Here is a 22,328-nt window from a genome sequence, read left to right on the forward strand (position 1 = left end):
GGACTAACCCTGCTGGTCGTCTCATGCGCTTTCATGTAGTGTGGCAGCGGTTGGACTAGCTTGCAGGCCGAACGCGAGTGGCTCCCGCCTGTGAGCTGTGGCTTCTTGCTGGTGTGTTTGTGGACAGCTGCTAGTGCTCAGAAGTTGAACAGTGGTGTTTGGTGCAGTTATAGAATAGCTGTGCAAACCCAATTTTTGCTCTTCTTGAATAACCTTAGTTCTAATAATGCTGTTACTTTTACCTCCATTGACCTGGCTTTATTTTATGAGGCTCTTAAGATATGTTTTGCTCCAGTAGTTTCAGAAAGCAATTTTTTTTAATCACAGCTGCTGTAAGAGGACATTCTTTCCCTTACTTCAATCTTTTGGTGCATTTTGTTCAGACAGGTCTGGAATAGCTTGGCACTTATATGTAACATGCACAGGCAAGTGTGAGGCACCTATCTTAGTGTCTGGTAGGGTACATTGGCACTAAGAGATGCTGCATTGAATCTTTTTTGCGTGCATTACTCCATTTAGGATGCACAAGAAAGCGGAGCACATCTTTGTGTATCTGACCGGAATTTGAGACGTCCACGGGCATTGTCTGGTTCGTCTCTCTTCACTGCGTTTTTTTTCTTTTGTGGAAATTTTTTTTTGTGTGTGTATGTATGCTTGGCTGGAGCGTTCAATGCTGCGCATTACGATGACTCTAAGTAAGGTTAACATTGCTGCTGTGCACACATCCATCGATTCATGAAGTATGGGTCTGGCACTGCTGGGTTCATTGCTCAATGTAGTTCCACAGCCAATTCTGTTTGGCCTGTCTGGATTGAATGGTGGCGCTTGGTCCAAAGCAGCCTTTTAGAAATATGGGACAGGAAATTTCTTTCTGTGGAAGGAAAATTTTCTGTGATGGGAAAATTGCATATTTCTACAAATGCGTGCTCAGCAGCATTAAGCTACAATCATTTTCTGCGACTTGTGATCGGCATGGCCTGGAAACATTTGTCCATATTGATCTGCTACCATGTGGGGGGATTCTACTCTGCTTTGCCACCATGGTCGGGTTTTTCATTAGCTAAGTGAATTGGAAATGGGTGGTCAAAAGAATATTTTTTTGGAATGATCAGAGTGTGCTCATGTGGACAAGGACGTGACAAAAGAGAAGACAGTCCTTCCACTGTTCCAATGCCTTGCTGCAACGTTAGTCCATGCTCTTGGAGATTTCATGGGCTGTTGCCAGAATGCAGTGAATCTGCTGTGGCACATAGTTTGTGGGTTAGCACTTTTGGGAGTCGATGTCTTGCAATGAAATCGAGCTATGAATTCCAACTCTCTTGAGCTTGGCGATTCAAACGACAAGTCTTCTGCTTGACTTTGGATTCGAAATCTTGGACATAATTGGGTAAGTATGTGGTGAGTTTTTATAACAATTGATTCATTCTTTGATCAAAGATTAATTAATGACAAAGACCAGCTAACTGATTGGTTATAGTGTTAAAGTTGTTGCACTATAATGAATTGGTCTGCATGTGGTATTGCTGTGCAGGAAAGCAGAAAGTGATGAACACATGTAATCAATAAATGTGTGTGCCCCTTTTAATGTGGCTTTGTTTTTATTTGTGGTGGTTAGGGTTGACCATGGCTGCCAAATGTCCATTGAAATGACAAAAGCATATGGTGTCCAGCATACTCTAGTTGCCAGCTTGCACTGTAGCTGACCAGTTTTGACAGGTGAAATAGAGGTACTGTCAATACTAGCCCTGGAGCATCACTGGGGAAGGGGGGGGGGGGGGGGGTTGTAATGCATTGCAAGTAGTGGATGGCTTGTAATTGCATTTTAGACTAATTTTGCAATGCATTAATTACTTCTTGCAAGTGGTAATTTTTTGCATTGATTACAGGGTCCATCTGGGTCCCTGAAAACCCTTGAGAATGTTTTTAAGAGCTGTAAGAGTCCTGGCATTTTTGTGGGTCTTTGTACTGAATGACTTATTTTCTCTTAATGACAAGTGTAACATAGCAAAAACTGGGAGAGCAGGAGTGGCTCTTGAAACTAAAGTGCTTGATATCCGAGCTGAATTTGAGGAGAAAAATCAGCATGGACAGGGCATGTGTTGCAAAGAGCAAACTGGTCTCTTGTGCTCTCTGAATGGATTCGGAGAGCAGCCTAGCAGGGAGCGGCAGTGTCTGGTGGGCAGATGAGATTGGTAGGTGGAGTGATATCAACTGGAGGGATATGGGATAGGCCTTTGTCATGCATTTGATATAGTTCAACCACGAAAGAACGCTCCTGGCCACCTTTTTTTTTTAAACATTCGTATATTGTGAATTCCACTGCTGGATCCAAGCAAGGTGTGGAATCTGTCGGTGACAATCTCCCAATGAGTGACTCAACATTGGGAGTGAATGCATGTGTGCATATGTATTAACATTTTTTTGCACTAATATTTGTCCTCCGTTGTTGATGCAGCCAGTAATTTTCAGGCCTTTGTGAGAATATTCAAGAAACGTTCCTTTAATAAGAATCTCCTGGGTCTTCATTGCTACTGCTGCACTGTGAGCTAATTCAGCCGTTATCCAAATTGATCAGAGGGTGTATAGCTACTCGTTCTGGTGATACCCTATACTTAGTAATGTATACAAGCCCCCATGGTTATCTAGCAATTTTTCAAACTGCAGTAAAAATAGCAAACTTTGCTTGGCCAGTCTGGATGTGGTGGAATCTCATCTTTGGGGGTTGCGGCAGAATCCACCTCTACTAAACGATTATGAACTTCTATAAAGAAAGACCGTTGTTCAATCGGAACCAAGGACATAGGAGCATGTTACAGAGGTTCAATATGAATAGGCATTTTACTGTGGAAAATTGGGCGGGAATTTTTTGCATATCGCAGCGGTCTGTGTGCGATGCTGTGGACCAAGTAATTATATCCTTTCTGCAGACTGATCTGTAAGGGATAATAACTGCTTTCTTGGAGGCTTGAAAGAAGCAGGAGGCCAAAAGTGTAAAGAAGCAGATGTATAAAAGGCATTGTCTTGGTGAAGTTTATTTGAATGCCCCCATAAATGTTTAGAGCGAGCTTTTCATAGCTGGACAGTTTTAGTGGCTGCAGAGACATTTTTTGCAACATATGCTAAGCTGGAAAATAGCATAAGCAGAGATTTTGTGAAAGCTGCAAGTGAAGAGCAACTTGGCTTATGTGGTTGCGTTGGTAAAATTGCCTCTGGCAATAAAAGTTACAATTGTGATGTGTGGAAAATATTTTGATAGGGCGCTGCATTTGTCATTGTCCATCCTTGGAAAAAAAAAAAAAATGCAAGAGTCGTTGCAAACCCTGGACTTTTGAACTTGGAACCAGCAACTATCAAAACCAAGCTGCATAAGGGAATGTTTCTGTGACAGTGATCAATGAGACAATACTACTGCGATTAATGTCACGACATACAGCGCACAAGAAAAATAAAACATGCCACTGGTGGGATCTGAAGCCTTGACTTCGTGAATTCGCGGATGCCAGGACATAAAAGCCCGAGCAGCCTGCGTTTGACAGCTAATTTTTTCACAACGGCACTTCATGTTTTAGTCAGTGAGGCTTTCTCCCTTAAGAGCACGAATAGTGAAGTGCGACGTTTTGCTAAAGTAAGTGCTGGTGCAGGTTTTCGTGCATTGCAACTCCACACGTCCCTCCACTGCGCATACCAACGTAGTCTGCAGTGTTGCTATTATCAAAATGAGACAAATACTGATGAAAACACACTTGCAAATTCCAACAAGCAAGCCACAACTGCTATTCTATTGTGTATCTGTCTTGTGCTAATAAAATTGAATGGTAATTTGTTACTCTTGCAATTGTTTGGTTTCATTGCAAATGAGGAAATGGTAATCTTACTCTCCTGCAACATATGCAAGAGAGTAGATCTGCCAGCAATTTTCATGCACATGCTGGATTTGGGTGCAAGACAGCAAACCCAGTATTGGCTGAAAAAAAAAAGGGCAGTTCCCTGGGAACTGAATTTGGTCATCATTCAATGGCCTAGGCCAGGGGGACTATTCCTATCAGAGGTAGCACAGATGCAGCTGGCTCTTGAGCAACACATTGTGTGGTTATGTAGGCAGAGAGATTGGTGCTGGTACGAACTATGGATTAGACTGTGCAGGTTGCAATGCAGGGCAGCCAGCTTTGTGTTGCAGAAAAGCTGACAGTTGCTGGGAGCTAGAAAGGTGCGCTCGCAATGTTCACATGTCTTTTTAACTGTGCACACACATGAATCCAGAGCCCTGCGAACAACTGCACGGCTACTTTGAGGCAAGGCAAAAACAAGCAACGTTAGTGGCAACCCATTTTGTACAATTTTATTTCAGGACTGATGTGACAAACAGACAAGCAAAAAAAAATCTCCCAGGAGCACCTTCCTGTCTGGAAAGGCTTGGGGCGTCAATCTGGTGCTGAATCTTGGTGGAAGTTGTCCACAAGCAGGAGGTACATGGTGTGCCGCTCAGAAGCCGTGCACCTTGAGCTGCTCGGGCTTGGCAATGCCAATGCGTGTCAGGAACTGACAGATGTTGTTGCGCTGATCTCCTTGCAGCTGCATAACCTCGCCGTACTCCGGGTGCTCCACCACTGTGCCATTGCAGGCAAACTCCTGCACATGACAAAAAGGGGGTTGGCGGGTGGGCTACAACCTTGGGTGAACACTACTGCAGTCATGTAAATCGTTAACGAATACCCGCTTGACAGTACGAGGCTGCTGCCATGAACCGCACCTAGGTGTAGTTAATGCTGTACCTCGTACCGTGCCTGTAAATTTTTGCATACGCACCTTTTTGCAAGCCCTCACGATTTTCTTCTTGTCATAGTCGTCTGATATGCCCTGCACTGTTGTGAGGGTCTTGCGACCGTTGCGCTGCTGGATACGAACGTGGATTAGACCGTCCTGGACACCCTGCTCATCACCCCTGATGGCATCAGCAAAGGGGTCTGCGTTGACAAAAAAAAAAAAAACAAGGCACATTACAGCGTGTACTTCCCCGATAAGACGCAGCAGTGAGGTAAAATATAGGCGACAGCACAGTGCCGCTTGTGACCACCACCAAGCGATGTCCCGACTACACCGCCATTTTGTTTGTTTTTGATGGGCGAATTCCACGACGCGCACATAGGCAATATTTGCTTAGTCATCATGTTCGCGCTCTTCAAATGTAAAGTGCCGAACCACAGCGACTAACTTATCTCAAGCTGATGAACCCGGACAGTACAGACATTTACACAGCAAGAAAATACTTGCTAGCAAGGCTGGAATTCGCGAAACCGCATGAACGAAGTCGGCGCAAGCAGACACGCAACAAGTCAGTGTGGTTCCAAGCTTCTGAACTACATATTCAGCAGCCTAGCCATTACAGGCGTACTCCAGCTTAAGCACAGGTAGCCGCTGTAATTTATATAGTGCAAATAAGCCTCGAGAGAACAGCCGGCCTTGAGGCGGACAAAAGTTAGGCCTATCTTCCCGCCTGCAGGTTCCTTGGCCACCAGCTATAAAACTCGTCAAACCGTTATCCCCTGCTCAGAATCCCGTTCACGGGAGCCCCTGAACAGACCATAACGCCTGAATGTCAGTTACATGCATAATCAACAAGACTCGAAGCACCGCAAGCGACATTGTAGAATGCAAATGGGCACTTCCAGGAAAATTCCCACGACGACTATAAAGCGTCCGAATGCGCTGTCTAATCGCGGCGATGACGCTCGCGCCAGGCAATTTATGTTTCTTTTAGTAAACCTGGCCACGAAGCGAAACGAACTCTACGACGCAAATGCGTTAGCCTGACCTTGTGTCAACAATGCGCATGCCAAAGTAACGCAATACGAAGGCCTACTTACCAAAAGTTTTGAGGTTTTGAATGCCGGCAGACATACAGCAATCCTTTGAAACCTTGTGATGAAGGTAAGGGGTTCCTCCTGTACGAATTTTCTGATGCTCCTGGCTCTGGGAACACCACACTGAACGCACACGCCTAGAAGGTGCAAGAGACGGTCGCAAAAGGTGGTGACGAAACACGTTGAGATTTGGGAGCGAGACTTGCCCGGATGTGGAATGGACTAGCCCAGTTAGAGGGTAGGTCGGCAGGAAACAAGAAAAAGATTTTTTTTAATTGCGTGTTTCGTGCATATATGTTTTTTCTGGTGTAGCAAAATTTTTATATAAATTTTTGTAATATTTTAGTGCGCCGAGAGCAACTGAATTGTATTGAAACGATAGAACTTGTATGTTTATTTCTGGCACCAGTGCCGAGAGTCAGATTGGTCAGGTATCTCTAGTTTCGGTTCTGCAGCAATGACCAGAAGTTGAATGATGCTGATTCAGTTTTCACGTGACCTAAGCGAAAAGTAACAGCTTATTAATCAACCATTAAACACCAAATTACGACGTGAAATTTTTTGCGTTTTGTTTTTCAGTTTGCTAAGACCGGTGTCACTTTTGTGGAAATAGGACGCTTATCGGCTTGATCCGTGGTGAGGTAGACAGACTGTTTTGTGTGGCAGTGAACAGCTTTGGGCGCACGGAGCAACAAAGGCGCCGGTGGAAAGTGTTTGTTTCGAAGTGAAAATTGCCCTGTGAGCAACGTTTTAGCCCTCGGCAGGCCTGTCGTGTCACCGTCGATAGTTCTGAACGAGTGGCAGTCGTTCTGTTTTCGAACTGTACTGTACAATCTCAACGCCGCCGGGCTAACTCGGCGCCCGAGTCGCGCTGGGTTCGAGGCTATGCCAGCGGTCTGCATAGTCGGACTGTCGACGTGAACTGGGAAGTTGAGAAGAAACTCACTTATTTTTTGGCATCCTACTCTGCTAGGATTTGGATTCATCTACAAATTCGTGAGTACTCGATGCCCTTTCTCAGTGATCATTGTGGTGCAGGTGGTTGGGAGCTTTCTTTTGGCATGACATTGGTGCGAGGTAGTGGGACATACTTCTACCAGTAGGCCTAAGACCACGAGGTCTTTTGAAATGGACTTGCTTTGAATTACTTTCATTAAAAGTGTCTGCAGTTAATCAGCTCAGTGTGTAACGCGATTACCGGTGCGTGCGACGGAACTCTACCGGTCCTGGCATGGCGAAAGGAGCGTCCGGGCGCAGCTTGTTTGCGACGGCGGGAGCGGTGGCTATCGAGTGAACAGTGGGGCTGACGGGGACATGGAGGGAAGCCAGCCATTCTGTACTGTCTGTCACTGACATTTGGTTACAGCACGGTAGCACATGTGCACCGCGTCTGCTTGTGCCAGGTGTGCGAAACAGTGCGTGGCTCTGCAAGAAAATGCAGTATGGAACGCCGCGACCCGTGTTCGCGTCGGCGGGGCGCCCTTCGCTCCTCCTCCCTCCTTCCCCATATTCTTTTGAGGCATGTTTCTCGGCGCCTGCAAATTGGGTTATTATAAATTGGCCCCGGCTGCGGCACTTGCGAAGCATATCCGCCTGTACCGCCAACAGCGGGAAGAAACGCTTCTCGCGACGCAGGTTGTATTCTTGCGTTGTTCCGTGGATGGTTCGAGTCGTTTTCAAGATGTCAAAAACATGGCACTCGCCGGTGGGGTGGACTCGGCTTTGGTCGGGCGTCCCCGGTGTGTATCGCTTTCCAGGGCTGGATCAGTGCACATGCTGTTACTTTCTTCCTCTGTTCGGCGATGGTTTTGTGCTGGTGCCACGAATGAAAATAATTGGAAGGCTTAACGGCTGGGAGGGGGGAAAAACAAAAGAAGAAAAAAAACTTTGGCCTTTACCCTGCGGCCAGCCAGCATACCGGCCTTGCATATGATCACGTGCGCGGCAGTTCCCGAGCGAAGTGTGGCTCCGATCGCATTGCTAGTCTTGCATGTAGTAGTTGCAGTAGCACGGTTCACTTTAAAACGCTGTTGAACGTGGGTTTTACTTCGCTTGCCGCGCGGGTTTCGTTTTATTTTCTTGTTGGCTGCTGCTGCTTGGCCGTCGCGTCGGGTTTCCGGCGGGAAGCATTATTGGCCGAAGGCACTTGTGGGCCGTGGCGGCTGCTTAAAATTCCTCCTTACGAACTAGATGCAAACGTATCTATACAGGCGACATCTGAAGTCCATTTCCCCGGTGTAGGAGGTTGCAAGTAGGAGCCGTATGCCGAGTCCCAGTGGCACGGGTTTATTTTTGTGTGCTTGTGTTCACATCGGCGCCGCCTTATGCGTGGTTATGTTAACTTTGCTCAGAAATTCATTCTTGCCGCATAGATTTTTTTTTTTGTCTGGAATATTCAGGTTGCCGACGCGGAAATGGTGTGGCCTCATCCGACCGATAATTATTTATCGTTCATGGCGTCACGTTACGAAATTCCAAATTGCGACCGCGGTGGCCGCGTTTCGATATAGGCGAAACGCAAAAGGCGCCCGTGTCCTGTGCGATGTCAGTGCACATTGAAGATCCCCAGGTGGTCTAAATTATTCCGGAGACCTCCACTAGCACTTCTTTCTTCTTACACTACCTCCTTATCCCTTCCCTTATGGGGCACTTCGGGTGTCCACCGAGATATATGAGCATTACTGCCTCATTTCCTTTCCTGTAAACCAAAACCTTATCTTACTTCCTTTTCAGCAGGTCTGTCTGGTTGTCACAGGTACGTCCAGTGCCAAGAAATGTTTTGTGCTTAGAAATATAGCTAGGACCCAGAGTACACATTCTTCTGGTTTAGTTCGAGTTATCGTGGCTTCGTTGTCATTTCATGTCACCTATGTTGACAGCACATCAGGAGGCTTTTCTCTTTACACTTGTGTCAGCTGCTGCCCTGGCATACTCTGTCTTGCAACTCGTTTGTGTTATGGAAAACATGAGCATGATGTTTCCGCAAACGTGCTCTTAACAAGCACTATCGAGCCAGCCACAGGCGTCTGGAAGCCATCACCTTTTGCTCAGGCTACAAGATGAAAAGTGTTTACTATAAAGTACATACGTGGACCATGGGTTTTGTACTGGTGCTCAGACGGCACCTACTTTCATTATTACGCAGTTACGTCTGAAATATTTAATACCACTGTGTGCACAGCTTTAAAATTTTGTTACTAATATGTGAATAAGCAGCATTATTGTGTGCTATCCTAATTGCTATTTTTAAGGCGAAAGCCTTGTTCGGCTTATCAGCAACGGAACACTGCGTTGTCCGGCATCCAGGAAAAGGGGTACCAGAACCCCAAATGACTTCATCAGCAAAGGAAAATAAAATTTCTTGGGGAATTGAACAAAGGACCTTCAGATCGGGAAGCGAGCGTGCAACCCATAGGCCACAAAAACTCATTGCTTCTTCGCGAATGAAGGTGAACCTAGTGTGTGTGTTGTCTTGCGACTGTCTGCTAATGGTTGGGGTGTGTTACTGTGTCCTGACAGCGTGCGAGCTGACATGCTCATAAACATTTGTCTTGGCAGTTAGCATGTGTGTTTGTATTAGAAACTTTACATTAGACTATCCTCGTAGCACGCCAGCATTCCACAATATCCGCCTCAACGTTATCAATGCAGTTTGTGCATTTGTGCATGCAGTATGGCGATAATTGGCATTTTGCTAATTCATATGGTGAAGCCTACCCTCGAATGTCAGCTTTCTGCTAGTCTCGCGGGCCTCGAAAGACTACTAGCCCAAGTTGCCCGAAATGGCCTCCCATGCACCCATGGCACCCCAGTGCCACGTAATTCACTTCATGGTGCCCTCGTTCCAGCAACGCTCGCGTACAGGCCGTGCATCCCACTTCGTGCTATCCTTGTTTTAGCAATGCTCGGGTACAGGCCAAGATACACACCACCCTCTAGTATCGAAAATTTCAACCAATGCGGTTGCCAACCGTAACTTCTTTTTGCGGTTGGAGCACAGACAAGTTATCATATAATAACCCAAATGCTCTATAGAACCTTCTTGTGCTGGCGTTTGTGAAACAGCCTTGTTAATTAAAACCTTCCCTTTTTATTCACTGCCCTTAAGCAAATGAGTTGACTTTGTGTTCAGTAATAACCGCCACCCTGTGATTTTTAATAATTCAAGGCCACCACACAAGAAATGCAAGTGAGAAGGTTAAAAATGCGGGGTGGGATGATCAATGCTATGATGTCCTAGATTGACAAACAGGCTTTTCATGCACTTGCTTACTTTTTCTTTTAGTTTTTATACGCTGAAAACTGGGTTCACTGGGAAAGAGCACACAGCTAAGGCAGTCTTGTGAGATTGACTAAGGCATTTTTCTTTTGACTGCATAAACCTACTTATTAGGTGCAAAGCATAGTGAAGTTCAGACACCATCCTGATTTGCTCAGACAAAATGTGCCCATTGCGCTGGCATAACACTTGCAGTTAAAGTTGAGCAAGATGAAACCTTTTAAAAAGGTGCACTAAAGAGAGTTTTGAGTTTGTCTTCTTATCGCGAGGACTCTGCACACTCTACACACTCAGAGCATTCTTAAAAACTGAATTATCCTGTGTGGCCGATTTCACGTCCAGGCTCCCACTTTTTTTTTTCTTTAACTCACTACGGAGAGTAGGAGTCAGCCTACATGGTTGACATGGCGAAAAGCACGCACGGAGCGCGAGTAATACGCAGGAGTGGTCTTCGAAATAGGGTGGGTTGCTGGTCGGACTATGGTCAGCTGGAGTAGTGGATCGAGTGGATCACCCCTGTGGCAGCAGCGAGGCGATAAGTCCGCTTGTTATTTCGGTGACATGTTCTCTGAACCACAAATGCGTACTGGTTTTATCAAACTAGTACCTCCACTGAGTCTAAAATAAGTAATAAAAGTTACTTTGGGTGTCTTCACAGATTATATTATTTTCATTGGCCGTTACAGATGGTGATAAGGTTTTGTCTCGCAGTAGCAAATAGTCCACACATATTTTTATTTCCTTGGGCCTAATTTGCTGCTATGTTGTCTGCGACAAACTATTTATTCATGGAAACCCAGAACACAAGTTAAAAGTGAAAAATCGAATTTTTCTAGATCGCCCGGCGTGTCATCAAACTAATTATAACAGCGTTCCAAGTTTGTTGGTAACTAGTACTATTGTTGCGAGCGTTTAAAAGCTCTGTTCCTGACGACGCTTGCATCTCCAGCTTGCTACGCAGCTTACCAAATGTGATGTTTTGGTGTTAGGCAACTTAACCAGGTGTGACGGGGTAGCTCAGAGCCCTGCTCAAGCCGGGCCCATTGAAATGAATGGATTACGGACAGAGTGAAGTGAAAGGCTGGAGGCCAAAGTGTGGCTTCGCAGTCCTAGGTTTTATATTGTCGTATAGTTCTTCGATATTTCAGGTAAAACTGTCATGCCGAATGCGCATGCTGTGAGCACTTCCAAAGTACAGTAAACAGAGTGGAGCACTTTGTAAGCCATGGCATTTTTGTGGGTTCCTTGCCTAGTTTGGTCGGAATGAATCGAAAGCCTGCGTTGTCTTTGGTAATTCTGGCCAAAAAACAGTTTTCGCAAAAGCTGGACTAACTCCATTTCTTGTCGCGGGAACATTGACAAAAGCAGATGCCACGTGACAGTGGTCTCTGTTCCTAGGCGTTCGTTCGCAGTGCTATAAATTCATGCAGTCGGTGTTAGCCCACTCAGCGTGATTCCTGAGGGCAGCAGAAATGCGGCAACTGCGATGCTGAGTGGATCCGCATGTTCCTGTTTATACATAATTTCTGGCACTTGATAACAGCCATAAGTTTGTTTGACAAATGATTTTTGCAAGCGATTCCCCACCCACTTGCTTCTATCAAGGTCGCCATTTCTTGTTATTGGGACTCTCTCCTCATATACTGATAGCAAAAATATGTACAATTGGACATCTCATGCGACAATTCTACGAAAGCAGTTCGATTTACCCTCGGGGATAACTTTCGTGCTTCTACTCTAAGCTGCGGCTTCATAAACCTCACAGAATTCTTCTGGAGGGCGGTGGTGTGCAAAGGCGAGTGGGGAAGCTGCTCGAGGGTGGCAATGAGTGGGTGGGCCTAGGCAGCTGGCTTTCCCATTGTGCCTTCGATTTTGCCTGCTTTTTTGTTCGGCTTCTGTGTGGGCTTTCTAGTGGTGGATTGTTGAGGGTGAACGTGGGCGGAGGTGTGTTCGGTAGTTTGATTGAGGTTTGTGGGTGGGCAGCCCCCCGCTAGGGGGATGCGGTGGGGGAAGTGGCTGGTGCAAGGTACTGCTGCCTTGGCCATCTAGACCGGTGTTTTTGTAGAGTAGCAATAGCACTGCTTCTGCAGGTAGTCTTTTTACAGGCTGAAGAAGTTTGTTGCAGTTGGCTGCTGAAGTACAACATAAGCGTTTTCAGCTGCCCCTGCATACATGATATTGGCTGGTCGACTAATGTCACATAAGGCCAGACCATTTGGTTTGCCCTAGTGACTTCTCTAATAATTGTAATTTTTCAAACACCACTGAGTACTAAAGTTATTGTAATAATATTCTCCTAATATATTGCTCTAAATTAAAGTACTACTAGAGCTGGAAACGAGTGCATTTCATCAGTCATGCAATACATCAGCTGGAGAGTGAAAGCAGGTTGCTTACAGAACAGTGCTGGACCTTTCCCTTAGTCTGTGTGTTTCATTGCATATCGATTTCCTAGTCTGCAGCAAGTTGCCCTTGTCACCTAAAGAAAGTTTGAATCGCAGTTCATCTTATCGACCTGAGTCGACCAGATACCTTATGCTTGGTGCCACTTGGCTATGGATGCCATTGTGCAAAAAAAAAAAAAAATGGAATCACCCTTCCTGTGCTGTTGGCTCCAAAGCCCATCCACTTAACCAAGGTGTATCTCATCGCTGTACGGCTAAAAGTGCACCCGTGTGCTAATGCAGCATAGCTGTGCTTCAAGTTCTGGGTTTGTGGTGCAAGGTGTGAACGCAAGGCATAGACAGAGCAGTGGTCAGCAGGAGCCCCTTCACTGATCAGCTCCTCCAGTGTTCACATTGTTGCTTGGCTGAAAGTTCGTCATTTATGTTACAAGAAGATGCAATGCTTGTTAGGTAGCTGGTTACACTTAGTGGTGCAGGCTGGGCCACCTTATTTTTCGTTATTTTTGGTCTTTGGTTTGTGAAGCGCAGCCCATAGAAGAGAAAATGTTTTAGTGGACGCCACGCCTAAGAGAAAATGTTCTATTGAATGCCACGACTAATTGTCCAGCCTGATCTGGTGGAAACCCGAGATAAAATGCTTTTCAGTAAAGTGATTGTGACGAATCCTCAGAACATACTTAGCATGAAAAATGGGTGGTTTCTCAATGACTGGAATATGAGGCCACACGGTTCACATTTCTTCTGCTGGAAAACGAAGACAAGCTAATATGAACTAATTAATACTGCAGAACAATTGGCTTTCCATGAATGCATGCCTATGCAAGCACAGGAACAGTATTCGACCCCCCCCCCCCCCCCCCTTTCTTCCTTGATGGGTGGTGATTCTTTTGCGCCCAGTAGGAGTCAATGGAAGGGAAAAACATTGCGAATGAAATTGTTGTGGCAGTTGTGCCTGGTGGGGCCCCTCCGTTGGTTAATAATAGCAGCCAAGTACGTGAAGTGGTGGAGTGTACTGTTTGTGGATGCAGAAATGTTGCCAGTTGGGCAGTCAATAAGCTGTCACTTGGCTTGCTTGCTTACAGAGTGCTGCATAGTTGGTGTATCAACAGTGTATGAGTGCACTCATCTTCCTCTTAGCAACTAGGGAGGACTGCATTTTGATTTTATCATCCATTTGTTTTGCATGTGCAGTTTGGGTGGACTGTGTGACCTTGGCACATGCCTGAAAAAAAAGTCTCGTAGTGCCTTTAGTTGGTGACACGAGTAAACTGCTTCACACGTTTTGTGGCTTAAATGTTACATTTTACACAAGTTAGTGACACAGCAAACATTCAAGAACATCATATAGTGAAGTGAAAAAGTGGATTAACTGTTGAAATTACGGAAGTTAGCTTTCTTTATTGCAATTTTTGGTGAAGCGCAGGTTTTGTACATCACATTCTCTTCTTTTCCAGTTATAACATCTGACCTGTCCCATGACCTCTGACCTCGGAGACGGGCAGGAAATTTGTTCCGACCTTCAACAGACAGTGAGTCACCATTTCACTAATTTCCTTAATGATGAAATGCCCAGACTGATTCTTTGTTAGTTTTGTAGGAAGTCTGTTTGATACTCAAGAATGGAATTTTGACATGTCTAGGCATTGCTAATTTTCAAGAAAGACAAAGCGAACCGCTGCACAATTCTATTCTTACAGGTCCTTTGCAATAGGTCTGCTAAATACACACCCATTGGATTATTTTACACACCTGTTTACTTGCCTAATTCTGTTAATACAGAATTGGTGAAATGTTTTAGGCAAGGTGTAGTGAGTAATTACTCCCTTATTATCAAGACAGAATGGGGCATCGTCAAGGACGAAAGTAATGAGATTCCATGATTGAGCATGCTCTGGTTTTGCCCAACTTCTCTGTTGATTTAGTGGGGTCATGTTGTGTCGTCTTGATTTTTGTAGGCAGCTAATGCTAGTGCTTTATTAATTCACCTAGCTTGAAAGGCCTTCTTGTAACCTTTCAAAAAATTCCATGTGCGTTTTTTATTAATGCGCCTCCACTTATAAAACTAGTTGTTGGACTTTTCAGGTTTAACCGAAAAACGTCGGCATTCATAGCGTGGATGCCACAGCTGGCTTGCTAATTACCAAAAAAAGCCTACATGCAATACGGGGTGTAATTAGGGGCTAGAAAAGGGGGAAAAAAGCATTCATCTGCATATACTACGGCTGAGGAAAGCCCACCAAATCATTTATTTGTGCTTCATTTCGCGCTTGACGTGGTGATTTGAGGAACACTTGCGAGGTGTCCGTGCTGCATGTTTGTGTGACCGGCGCCAGCCCGCCTCAAGCCTCGGAGAGAGGAATGCATCTCCATGTGCCTGGTGCTCCTCACTTCCCCTCTCGAGCCAACATGCTTGATCAGAGACTTTCACGCCGTTAAGAAACGAGCAATTCAGATTTACCCTGGCACTCGAAGCAGCCTGCGGTCCTCCATTTGTAGTAAAGCGGTGTGCCACTTCTGGTGCGTTCGTGGGACTGCAGCGTGGTACAGATCTGAGCACTGCACTGGCCGCGCTCATGTGCAGACTGGCTCCGGCACGCACGCGCAGCATGTGTGCCTAGGCAATGACAGCAGTAAGGGTTTAGTGATCGATCTTGTAGGGTGCATCGTCTTCCAAGATTCTCTTTCCATAGAAACTTTTCTTCAGTGGCGCTGAGCACGTTCGATATCCCGCATTTCTTGAAAGTGCGGCTTACAGGCTCCTCGGGAATGCTGGCCCAAGCGTACGCGATCGAACTGCAAAGTGTGGCTGGAGAGGTCTGTTTCTTCTGTCTAGCGGCAGCAACTGCAGGCTCTTCCTACTTTGTCCAGTCCATGCAGCAGCGCTTGACTCAGTGCTGATGCTTACGGCAGCTATGATTACTTTACATTTAAAAGGAGCTGAGTACTGCTTTCGTGGTCCCAACGTCGTGCGTGGTGCGTTTGTCCTGCTTCCAGTGGCATGGGCGTCGTTGCTGGCGTCAGTGTGGTGAAATGGTGTTGAAACTGAAACCATTGAAATGGAACTGACGCCACCGCTAGATAGTGCCTCTTCTCGGTGGAAACCTAATGCTGATAGTGTGAGAGATAATAGCCAGTCAAGAACTGCATATTTGGCTTGAAATTTGTTTGGGTCCGCATGTAATATGAGGTGGAAATTTAATGCATTAAAACTGAAAAAAACCTCGTATTGTATATAGGTTTTTATAGTATGTAGGAGTTACTCACTCAAAGGAGGAAATAAATCGTGTGCAAGCGCGGACAGAAGTAAACGGAGCGCGTTGCACAGGAAAGAACTGTGCGTCAGTGCCGCCTAGCCGAACCAGACAAAAGCTCAAAATCGTCAGCACATGTGCAGGCCCTCTTCAGGCGTGACCCTCTCATTGCACCGCTTGCCTCGCATTAGGCCGGCATCAGTGTCACGCTGATGATGATTATGATCAGATGGCAGCACCCTTTGTAGCGAGCGGGCATTTAGGAATGCACAGACTGCCGCCTTGATGCCGCAGAGCCCGCAGAGGCGACGCTACTATTATGCCGTTCCATCTGAGACAGCTGCAGGCACATTTCCGTCCCAAATAGCCCGTGTCCTTTGAACTTTAATTGTCTCTGGGATTCATTTCCGGCTCGCTATCGACCAAATATACTCAAAATACTCAATCTACCGCTGCAGTTTCGGGTTATTTTAATATAGTTACCGTTTATTTTCGCCTTGTTCCTACAAGGCACTGATGCAGCGGCAATGCATGCACCCTGTGTGTCTGTCCCGTAGTACATTGCACGTGCATTGGAACCTGGCCTAGGAGGTCAGCTTAAAATAAGATGAAACCGCAGTGCTTTTTGCAGCGCGATCCAGCATCGCAAGGATAGTGACTGCTTTCAAAGCTGCTGGATGCTGCTGCTGGCTTGCCACGCTTATACTGTAAAACATGCCGATGCCTATGTGTAACAGTAGCAGTGAAGTAATATAGCTAGCACTGAAGAGTTAGGATCGCTGGCCAGTGTCTGTCATGGCTCATTCTCTGATCAGTGGGTGCACATGGCAATGTTGCTGCATTGGTGAGTTGGTTTTTCCCAGTTGTCGGCTAAAAATTTCCCATTTTTTCCCACAAATATATTTTTTTTTTCAAAATATAGTAATTTTAGAGGGAATACAGCAAAGGTAATAAATATAAGAGTGAGTGAAATAAAGTAAATACAAAGCCAATTAATAATGAACATTAGGGCTGGAATGTTCTTGATCACATCATCGTCAATCACCACTTCGTTTTTATTAGTTTTTGCGTTAGGACGGGGACCAGCTCGGCTACTTCCATTTCCTTTCTAGCCTCCTGTGTAGACCGTAGAAATTTTCGGAAATTTCTTTACAACAACATGCGTACATATGGGATTGTGTGACTAAAGAGCTGGGAGTGGTTGGAAGCAATTAATGGAAGGGTCACTGCCACTATAGCTGGAAGAAATCCAAGGACACAGAACTTGAAGCCTGAATGGGCCAGGGCTCTGTGTCCAAGGCTAGGCAGCAAATTAAAGGGAAACATCAAGCTAAATTTCTTCTCGCGACTCTACTCAGGCCGTCATGATAACAGCATTTTCCCTTCATCTCTGCACATTTTTCCGGGAAAGCACATTTAGAACACCGGTCTTTAGCGAAACCAAAATTTCCCATGTTTTCAATGGATTATTAAACAAAATTCCCTTTTTCCCTGAGTGGCTTGATTTTCCCACGATATCAGAAATTTCCCACGATTCAGCACCACACACGGTTACTTATATGCCGAATTACACATGCGCGCCACGCAACGCGCCGCTGCCGCGGCATTCACATAGGTGAGACAGCTGCTGCTTGCAGTCATCCTAAGATCCGAAGGTGCATGCAAGGTGATTACCTGAGCTCTGCTCAGCACATGACAGCGCGATACACAGTGCGCTGTCTCGGTGGCGATAAGAGCAGGTTCCAGTATATGGACAGTGCGCCTCACTGAAGACTGGCAGGGTGCATACATTGGTGCTACGTCGGCATCTCGCAGGGCCAAGGCGAATCATCAGTCATAAATGTACGAAATTAACGCAAAGCTGTGGCAGTATGCCAAGTGTTTAGAGCGCATTTGGTTGCTAGCGAGACTCAGATAAGTCCCAGTGACAGCAAAAGTTTGAAACATGCGGGTTATATGCGGCGCAAATGCGCCTCCAGCTGTCTCAAACCAAGCGGCTTAGGGCTCATTCGCATTTGAGAGTCGCAGAGGTCGCGCGACCAGCAGTCGCCTGCGACTACACCGCAGTTCGACACACCGATGTTCACATTTCCAAGGGTGACCTGCAGGTCGCCTTCTCGTTCGATTCTCGTTTGAAATGAGAACTCTTAGGAATGACGCCGTTCGTGTGCTTTCGAGAGTTTCGTCTGCTTTGGCCGTGTCTCCTGCGCTCGCGCTTGTCCCTCGAAAGTGCTCTGGTCCCTTGATATTAGCAATGTACTGCGACGACCTGATGGAAGAGGAAGATATTGCGGCAATGTGCACCGCGGCCATACAAGCGGCCTGCCAGCCAGCCTGGATGCCGGCCGCTAGTATCAGAAAAATGCGCTAGTATGCTGTTTGTTCGCGCTCATACCATGCTCTAGGAAGTCGAAATTCAAAAATGAATCAGTTTTGAGGGTCATTGGCCAATACCGAGCTGCTGGATACAAGCAAATTCCTTCTCATAGCCGCTTTGCTGCTGTTGCCCAAAGCGGCTTGATCGCCTGCCGTCTGCTTCATCCGCTGCTGAAGGCGCCGCGGAAATCGAGCATATTTTTATATTGTCATGAGACGGGGTTCACAATAAAGCCTAACGAGAGCAGCAGCTTGGTTACGGCGCAGGTCAGTTCCGAAATGCCCTCAGCTGCGGCATCGATGTAAAACCGGCTAGGCTTAGCGACGACTACGGCAGCCAAGGATCAGGTAGCACAGTTCGTCGCTCGCCGCACCCGCGAGCGGCGTCATTGCCAAAAGCTCGGTGCGCTCGCTGATTGGTTCAGCGGTTTGCGACTCACAGTCGTGAGGCTACAAAATCGAGCAGCGAGCGACTGGCCCGCGACTGTCGCATTTCAACCAAAACAGTCGCGCGACCTCTGTGACTCTCAAGTGTGAATGAGCCCTTAATGGTAAAGCCCGCACAACCTACCTTATCAAGAGAAAAATTATTGTGGGACGATAAAAAGAACGAAAAATAGTGTCCCTGCCCATGCCACTAAGTATAACAGGCTGTCTTATCAAGACAGCGGTCTGTGTATTCCGAAATGCTCACTAGCTACACAGGGAGCAACCATACGATCATGATCGTCAGCACGGCATAGACGCCGGCCGAATGTGAGGCAAGTGGAGCAATGAGAGGGTCGCGCTAGTAGGGGGCCTGCACATGCGCGTGGCGATTTCGAGCTTTCTCCTGTTTCGGCTAGGCGGCGCTGACACTCGGTTCTTTCTTGTGCAGCGTCCTCTTGTTTACTTCTGTACACGCTTGTACACTAGCAGGGGCACGGTGAAGTGGGGGTACGTTTAGATTAAGCAGCGAAGTTGTGCACTACCTTACATGCCTCGGTATATTGCCGCGAATATTTGCAGTGTGTTCGTTTTTCAAATCTGCCGCCACATCACTTTTTCGCTTTGTTTGCTACGCAAGACGCGACTAGATTTATCTCGATTGATCGCAGCCAGGCAGAGTTGATTCTACGTTGTTCCGGAATGTTCTAGTAACCTTGCGCTCTTTATCTCGAAAGTTCGCTATCAGCTTTAAATTGAGCACGGCCGACAGCGGCCGGCATTCTGTTCGACGACCGCCGAGCACGCTTGTCGCTTCGCCGCCGCCGAGTGATTCAGTCCATTTTGGGTGCAAGTCAGCCCAATAAACAGTTCTTTTAGAAGACCCTTTCGTCCGTCTTCATCGCTGCTTCGACTGCCGTCACCACTACGGGACAATATGCTGCTTCGCGGTTCACAATAAATTGTTGAAAGTTAGCGCTCGTGTATCTCTCGTCTCTTTCACCATCCTCGTCTGGTTTTGTGCTTCAAGTTGATATCATGTCTCACCAACACGCCCAAAAAGTCACTTTGCTGAACTTCATTTCTAGTATACATTGGGCCCATCTTTGTGTTCCTCGTCATCCATCGGCTACCGTGGCATTCATCGCTAGTGGAGTTTGCAAAGCCCGTTCACTCGCATTTTGCTTGCGCAACAAGATTTTGCCGGAAGATGTTCGAGCCTTGTTCGGAGGGCTTATTCCCTCTAAACGACACGGGATTCGCTAGTGCAAAATCCAGAGGTTGGAATGGCTTCGCTTGGCACGGCTGTACAAGAGACAAAGGTGCAGCTTCAGCCGCCATGGACGCAGACGATGGTCGCGCTTTGCGATGAACGGCGGATATACTCAAATTATTCCGCTCGTCGATGATAACAGTGCCTCACATGGGCACGCTGACTCTCATATGGAACGTGAGTGGCCACCTGAGAAGGCGGCGACGGAGGTTGGGACGGCGGCCCTCGCCGTCACCACTACGTGACATCTGGTGGAGGTGCGGGGTAGCCTTCCATGTTCCGGACGCCCCCTTCAAGTCGTGAAGCCGTGGACGCATATCCACTGCAGCCATTCACATACTCAAGGCGAGGACAATCACTTTTACGAGATGCTTCATCACGTGGACACCAGGCCATGAGGCTGTCAAAGGGAACCAATGTGCGGACGCTAATGCCCGAGCATACGCCAACCGGGAGGCACGCACCGAAGGGGAACTGGACGCAGTCACTAGACGGTATGGAGCCATCGTAGAACACCAACGAGCCCTCCGGAGGACCTACCCGCCTTTCCACAAAGACCTTAGTAAACAGCAGTCGGTTGTCTGGAGACAACTACAGACTAATACATACCCCAATCTGAGTTTACTCAGCAAAATCTATCCATCCACTTATGAAAACAAATGCCCGCTATGCGGTGAACACGCAACGCTTTACCACGTTACATGGGCCTGTCAGAAAATGCAGGCAGCGCCGATAAACAACACACCTACACCGGAGCAGTGGGAGGCTGCGCTGTCCAGCTCGAAGCCTGAAGAGCAGCTCAATCTGATCGACAGGGCTCGCAAGACTGCAAAGGCCGCTGGGGCCCTGGACTGAGGGCTGCACCTACGCTGCGAGAAATAACCCTTATACAATAAAGTTTTTCATTCATTCATTCGTGAAGCCAGCCCTGAGCGCTTCGCACCCGAGTTCGAGCCAGCAGCTCAGCGAGCCAGCCGACGTCTCCAGGGAGAGGAGCCTGAGTTCAGGAAACTGCCGGACCGCACAAGGCAGCGAAAAGACGCGGCTACGAGCACCGCAACATCGCCGAAGATGTCGACACCGATCATACTGCAGCAGCCGCGGGTGCCGCCAACTTTCAATGGATCCCTAGGCGAAGACCCTGAAGAATGGTTGGATCAGTTTGAGCGTGTGGCATCATTCAACAAGTGGGATGATGCGGCAAAAGTTGGACACTTGTTCTTCTCATTGGATGGCTCCGCATGCACGTGGTACGAAAACTACGAGTCGTCCCTTACGACATGGGAGCTATTCAAGAGAGAACTATTGAAGGTATTCACCAGTGTCGTGAGGAAAGAAAGAGCCGAATGACTCCTCGAGTCCATTATCCAGCTTCCGAATGAGCCCGTCCGCGGTTACGTCGAGAAGATGAAGCGCCTATTTCGCCGCGCCGACCCCGGGATGACCGAGGAAAAGAAAGCTCAGTTCTTAATGCGCGGCTTAAAAAAACAACTCTTTGCAAGCCTCGTCCGCCAGCCGCCAAAAACAGTCGAGGAATTCATGCAAGAAGCCTGCATGATTGAGAAGACCCTCGACGTCCGAGCTCGGCAGTACAATCGTCCTTCCTCTGCCTGTGCAATCCGTTCGGACACGACGGCCACCACCAGCGACAGCTTGCGGGAAGTTATCCGCGAAATCGTCCGAGAGGCCATGACCTACGCCGCTGCAGTGAAGACTGCCCAGCCACAACGACAACCCCCACGTCCTCCCCGAGATGAGCCACTTGTTCCACAACGCCGCCTCCCAGCCCCCGCCCGCCCAGCCTATGACCGACGCTCAAGCCCCAGGAAATGCGATGCCTGGAGGACTTCCGACAACCGGCCGTTGTGCTTCCATTGCGGTGAGGCCGGCCAGGCCATATTCTTCGTCACTGCCCGTACCGACGTATCGGTCTTCGAGGATTTGCCCCACGACCACGCTTCGGGCAATGTCCGCAGGAAATCGACGAGTACCTGCGTCGAGAAGAGTACACGCCGAACCGCTTTTCGCGCTCACCATCGCCGTCAACCTCGCTCTTTGCGTCGCCACGCCGCAGCTACGCAGCCGCGGTACGAGGAAGGTCTCCCAACCCCCGTAGGGGAAACTGAAGGCAGCAACCTCTGGAGGTGACGTTGCTCAAGAGCGAAACGCCGAAGATCCTCCACCGACCACGCCCCATGAAGACGCTGCACCCGCGACGCCGCATGCAGAACCGGCACTCGCTGCACCGACGCCGCACACAATGAGAACCCCGACCACGACGCAGGCTGCCTTGAAAACGACGCCGCCACCCAGAAGAGCTTCGACCACACGTCCCACCCGCGACTCGCATACGCGACGAAGCCGTGACCCGACGCCAAGAGCAACGTGCAATGCAAGAGCCAGGACCTCTGACTTAGAAGTGACTATCGACGGCCGGAAAGTTACCGCTCTAGTCAA

At 47.6% G+C, this 22,328-nt stretch overlaps 2 protein-coding genes across 3 annotated transcripts in view; one reads left to right on the forward strand and one right to left on the reverse strand.

The window, feature by feature from the left end:
* Positions 1 to 4,313: 4,313 nt before the first annotated feature.
* On the reverse strand, positions 4,314 to 6,076 carry eIF1 (eukaryotic translation initiation factor eIF1). The gene is made up of 3 exons (XM_077659557.1): positions 5,865 to 6,076; positions 4,807 to 4,964; positions 4,314 to 4,629 (listed from the first exon to the last, which is right to left on the reverse strand). Exons 1-3 carry the CDS (start codon positions 5,896 to 5,898, stop codon positions 4,483 to 4,485), a joined length of 339 nt encoding a protein of 112 aa, XP_077515683.1. The 5' UTR covers positions 5,899 to 6,076; the 3' UTR covers positions 4,314 to 4,482.
* A 186-nt stretch (positions 6,077 to 6,262) lies between these two features.
* Larp4B (La-related protein 4B) overlaps positions 6,263 to 22,328 on the forward strand; it is an 80,925-nt gene continuing 64,859 nt past the window's right edge. Inside the window, exons 1-2 of one of the 2 annotated variants that reach the window (XM_077659548.1) lie at positions 6,263 to 6,857; positions 14,000 to 14,074. In XM_077659548.1, coding sequence (XP_077515674.1) covers positions 14,021 to 14,074 — 54 coding nt within the window. In that variant the 5' untranslated portion in view covers positions 6,263 to 6,857; positions 14,000 to 14,020. The remainder of the gene's footprint in view (positions 6,858 to 13,999; positions 14,075 to 22,328) is intronic. The other variant, XM_077659550.1, reaches the window with a different exon arrangement.

Source organism: Amblyomma americanum, chromosome 3 (assembly GCF_052857255.1).
Source record: "Amblyomma americanum isolate KBUSLIRL-KWMA chromosome 3, ASM5285725v1, whole genome shotgun sequence".
Taxonomy (NCBI): Eukaryota; Metazoa; Arthropoda; class Arachnida; order Ixodida; family Ixodidae; genus Amblyomma; species Amblyomma americanum.

Coding starts and splice junctions, on each gene's coding strand:
- eIF1 (XM_077659557.1), bottom strand. CDS start 5,898: ATGTCTGCCGGCATTCAAAACCTCAAAACTTTTG. Junction 4,965..5,864: donor TCAAAACCTCAAAACTTTTG/GTAAGTAGGCCT, acceptor TTGTCAACGCAG/ACCCCTTTGCTGATGCCATC. Junction 4,630..4,806: donor TCGTGAGGGCTTGCAAAAAG/GTGCGTATGCAA, acceptor TGTCATGTGCAG/GAGTTTGCCTGCAATGGCAC.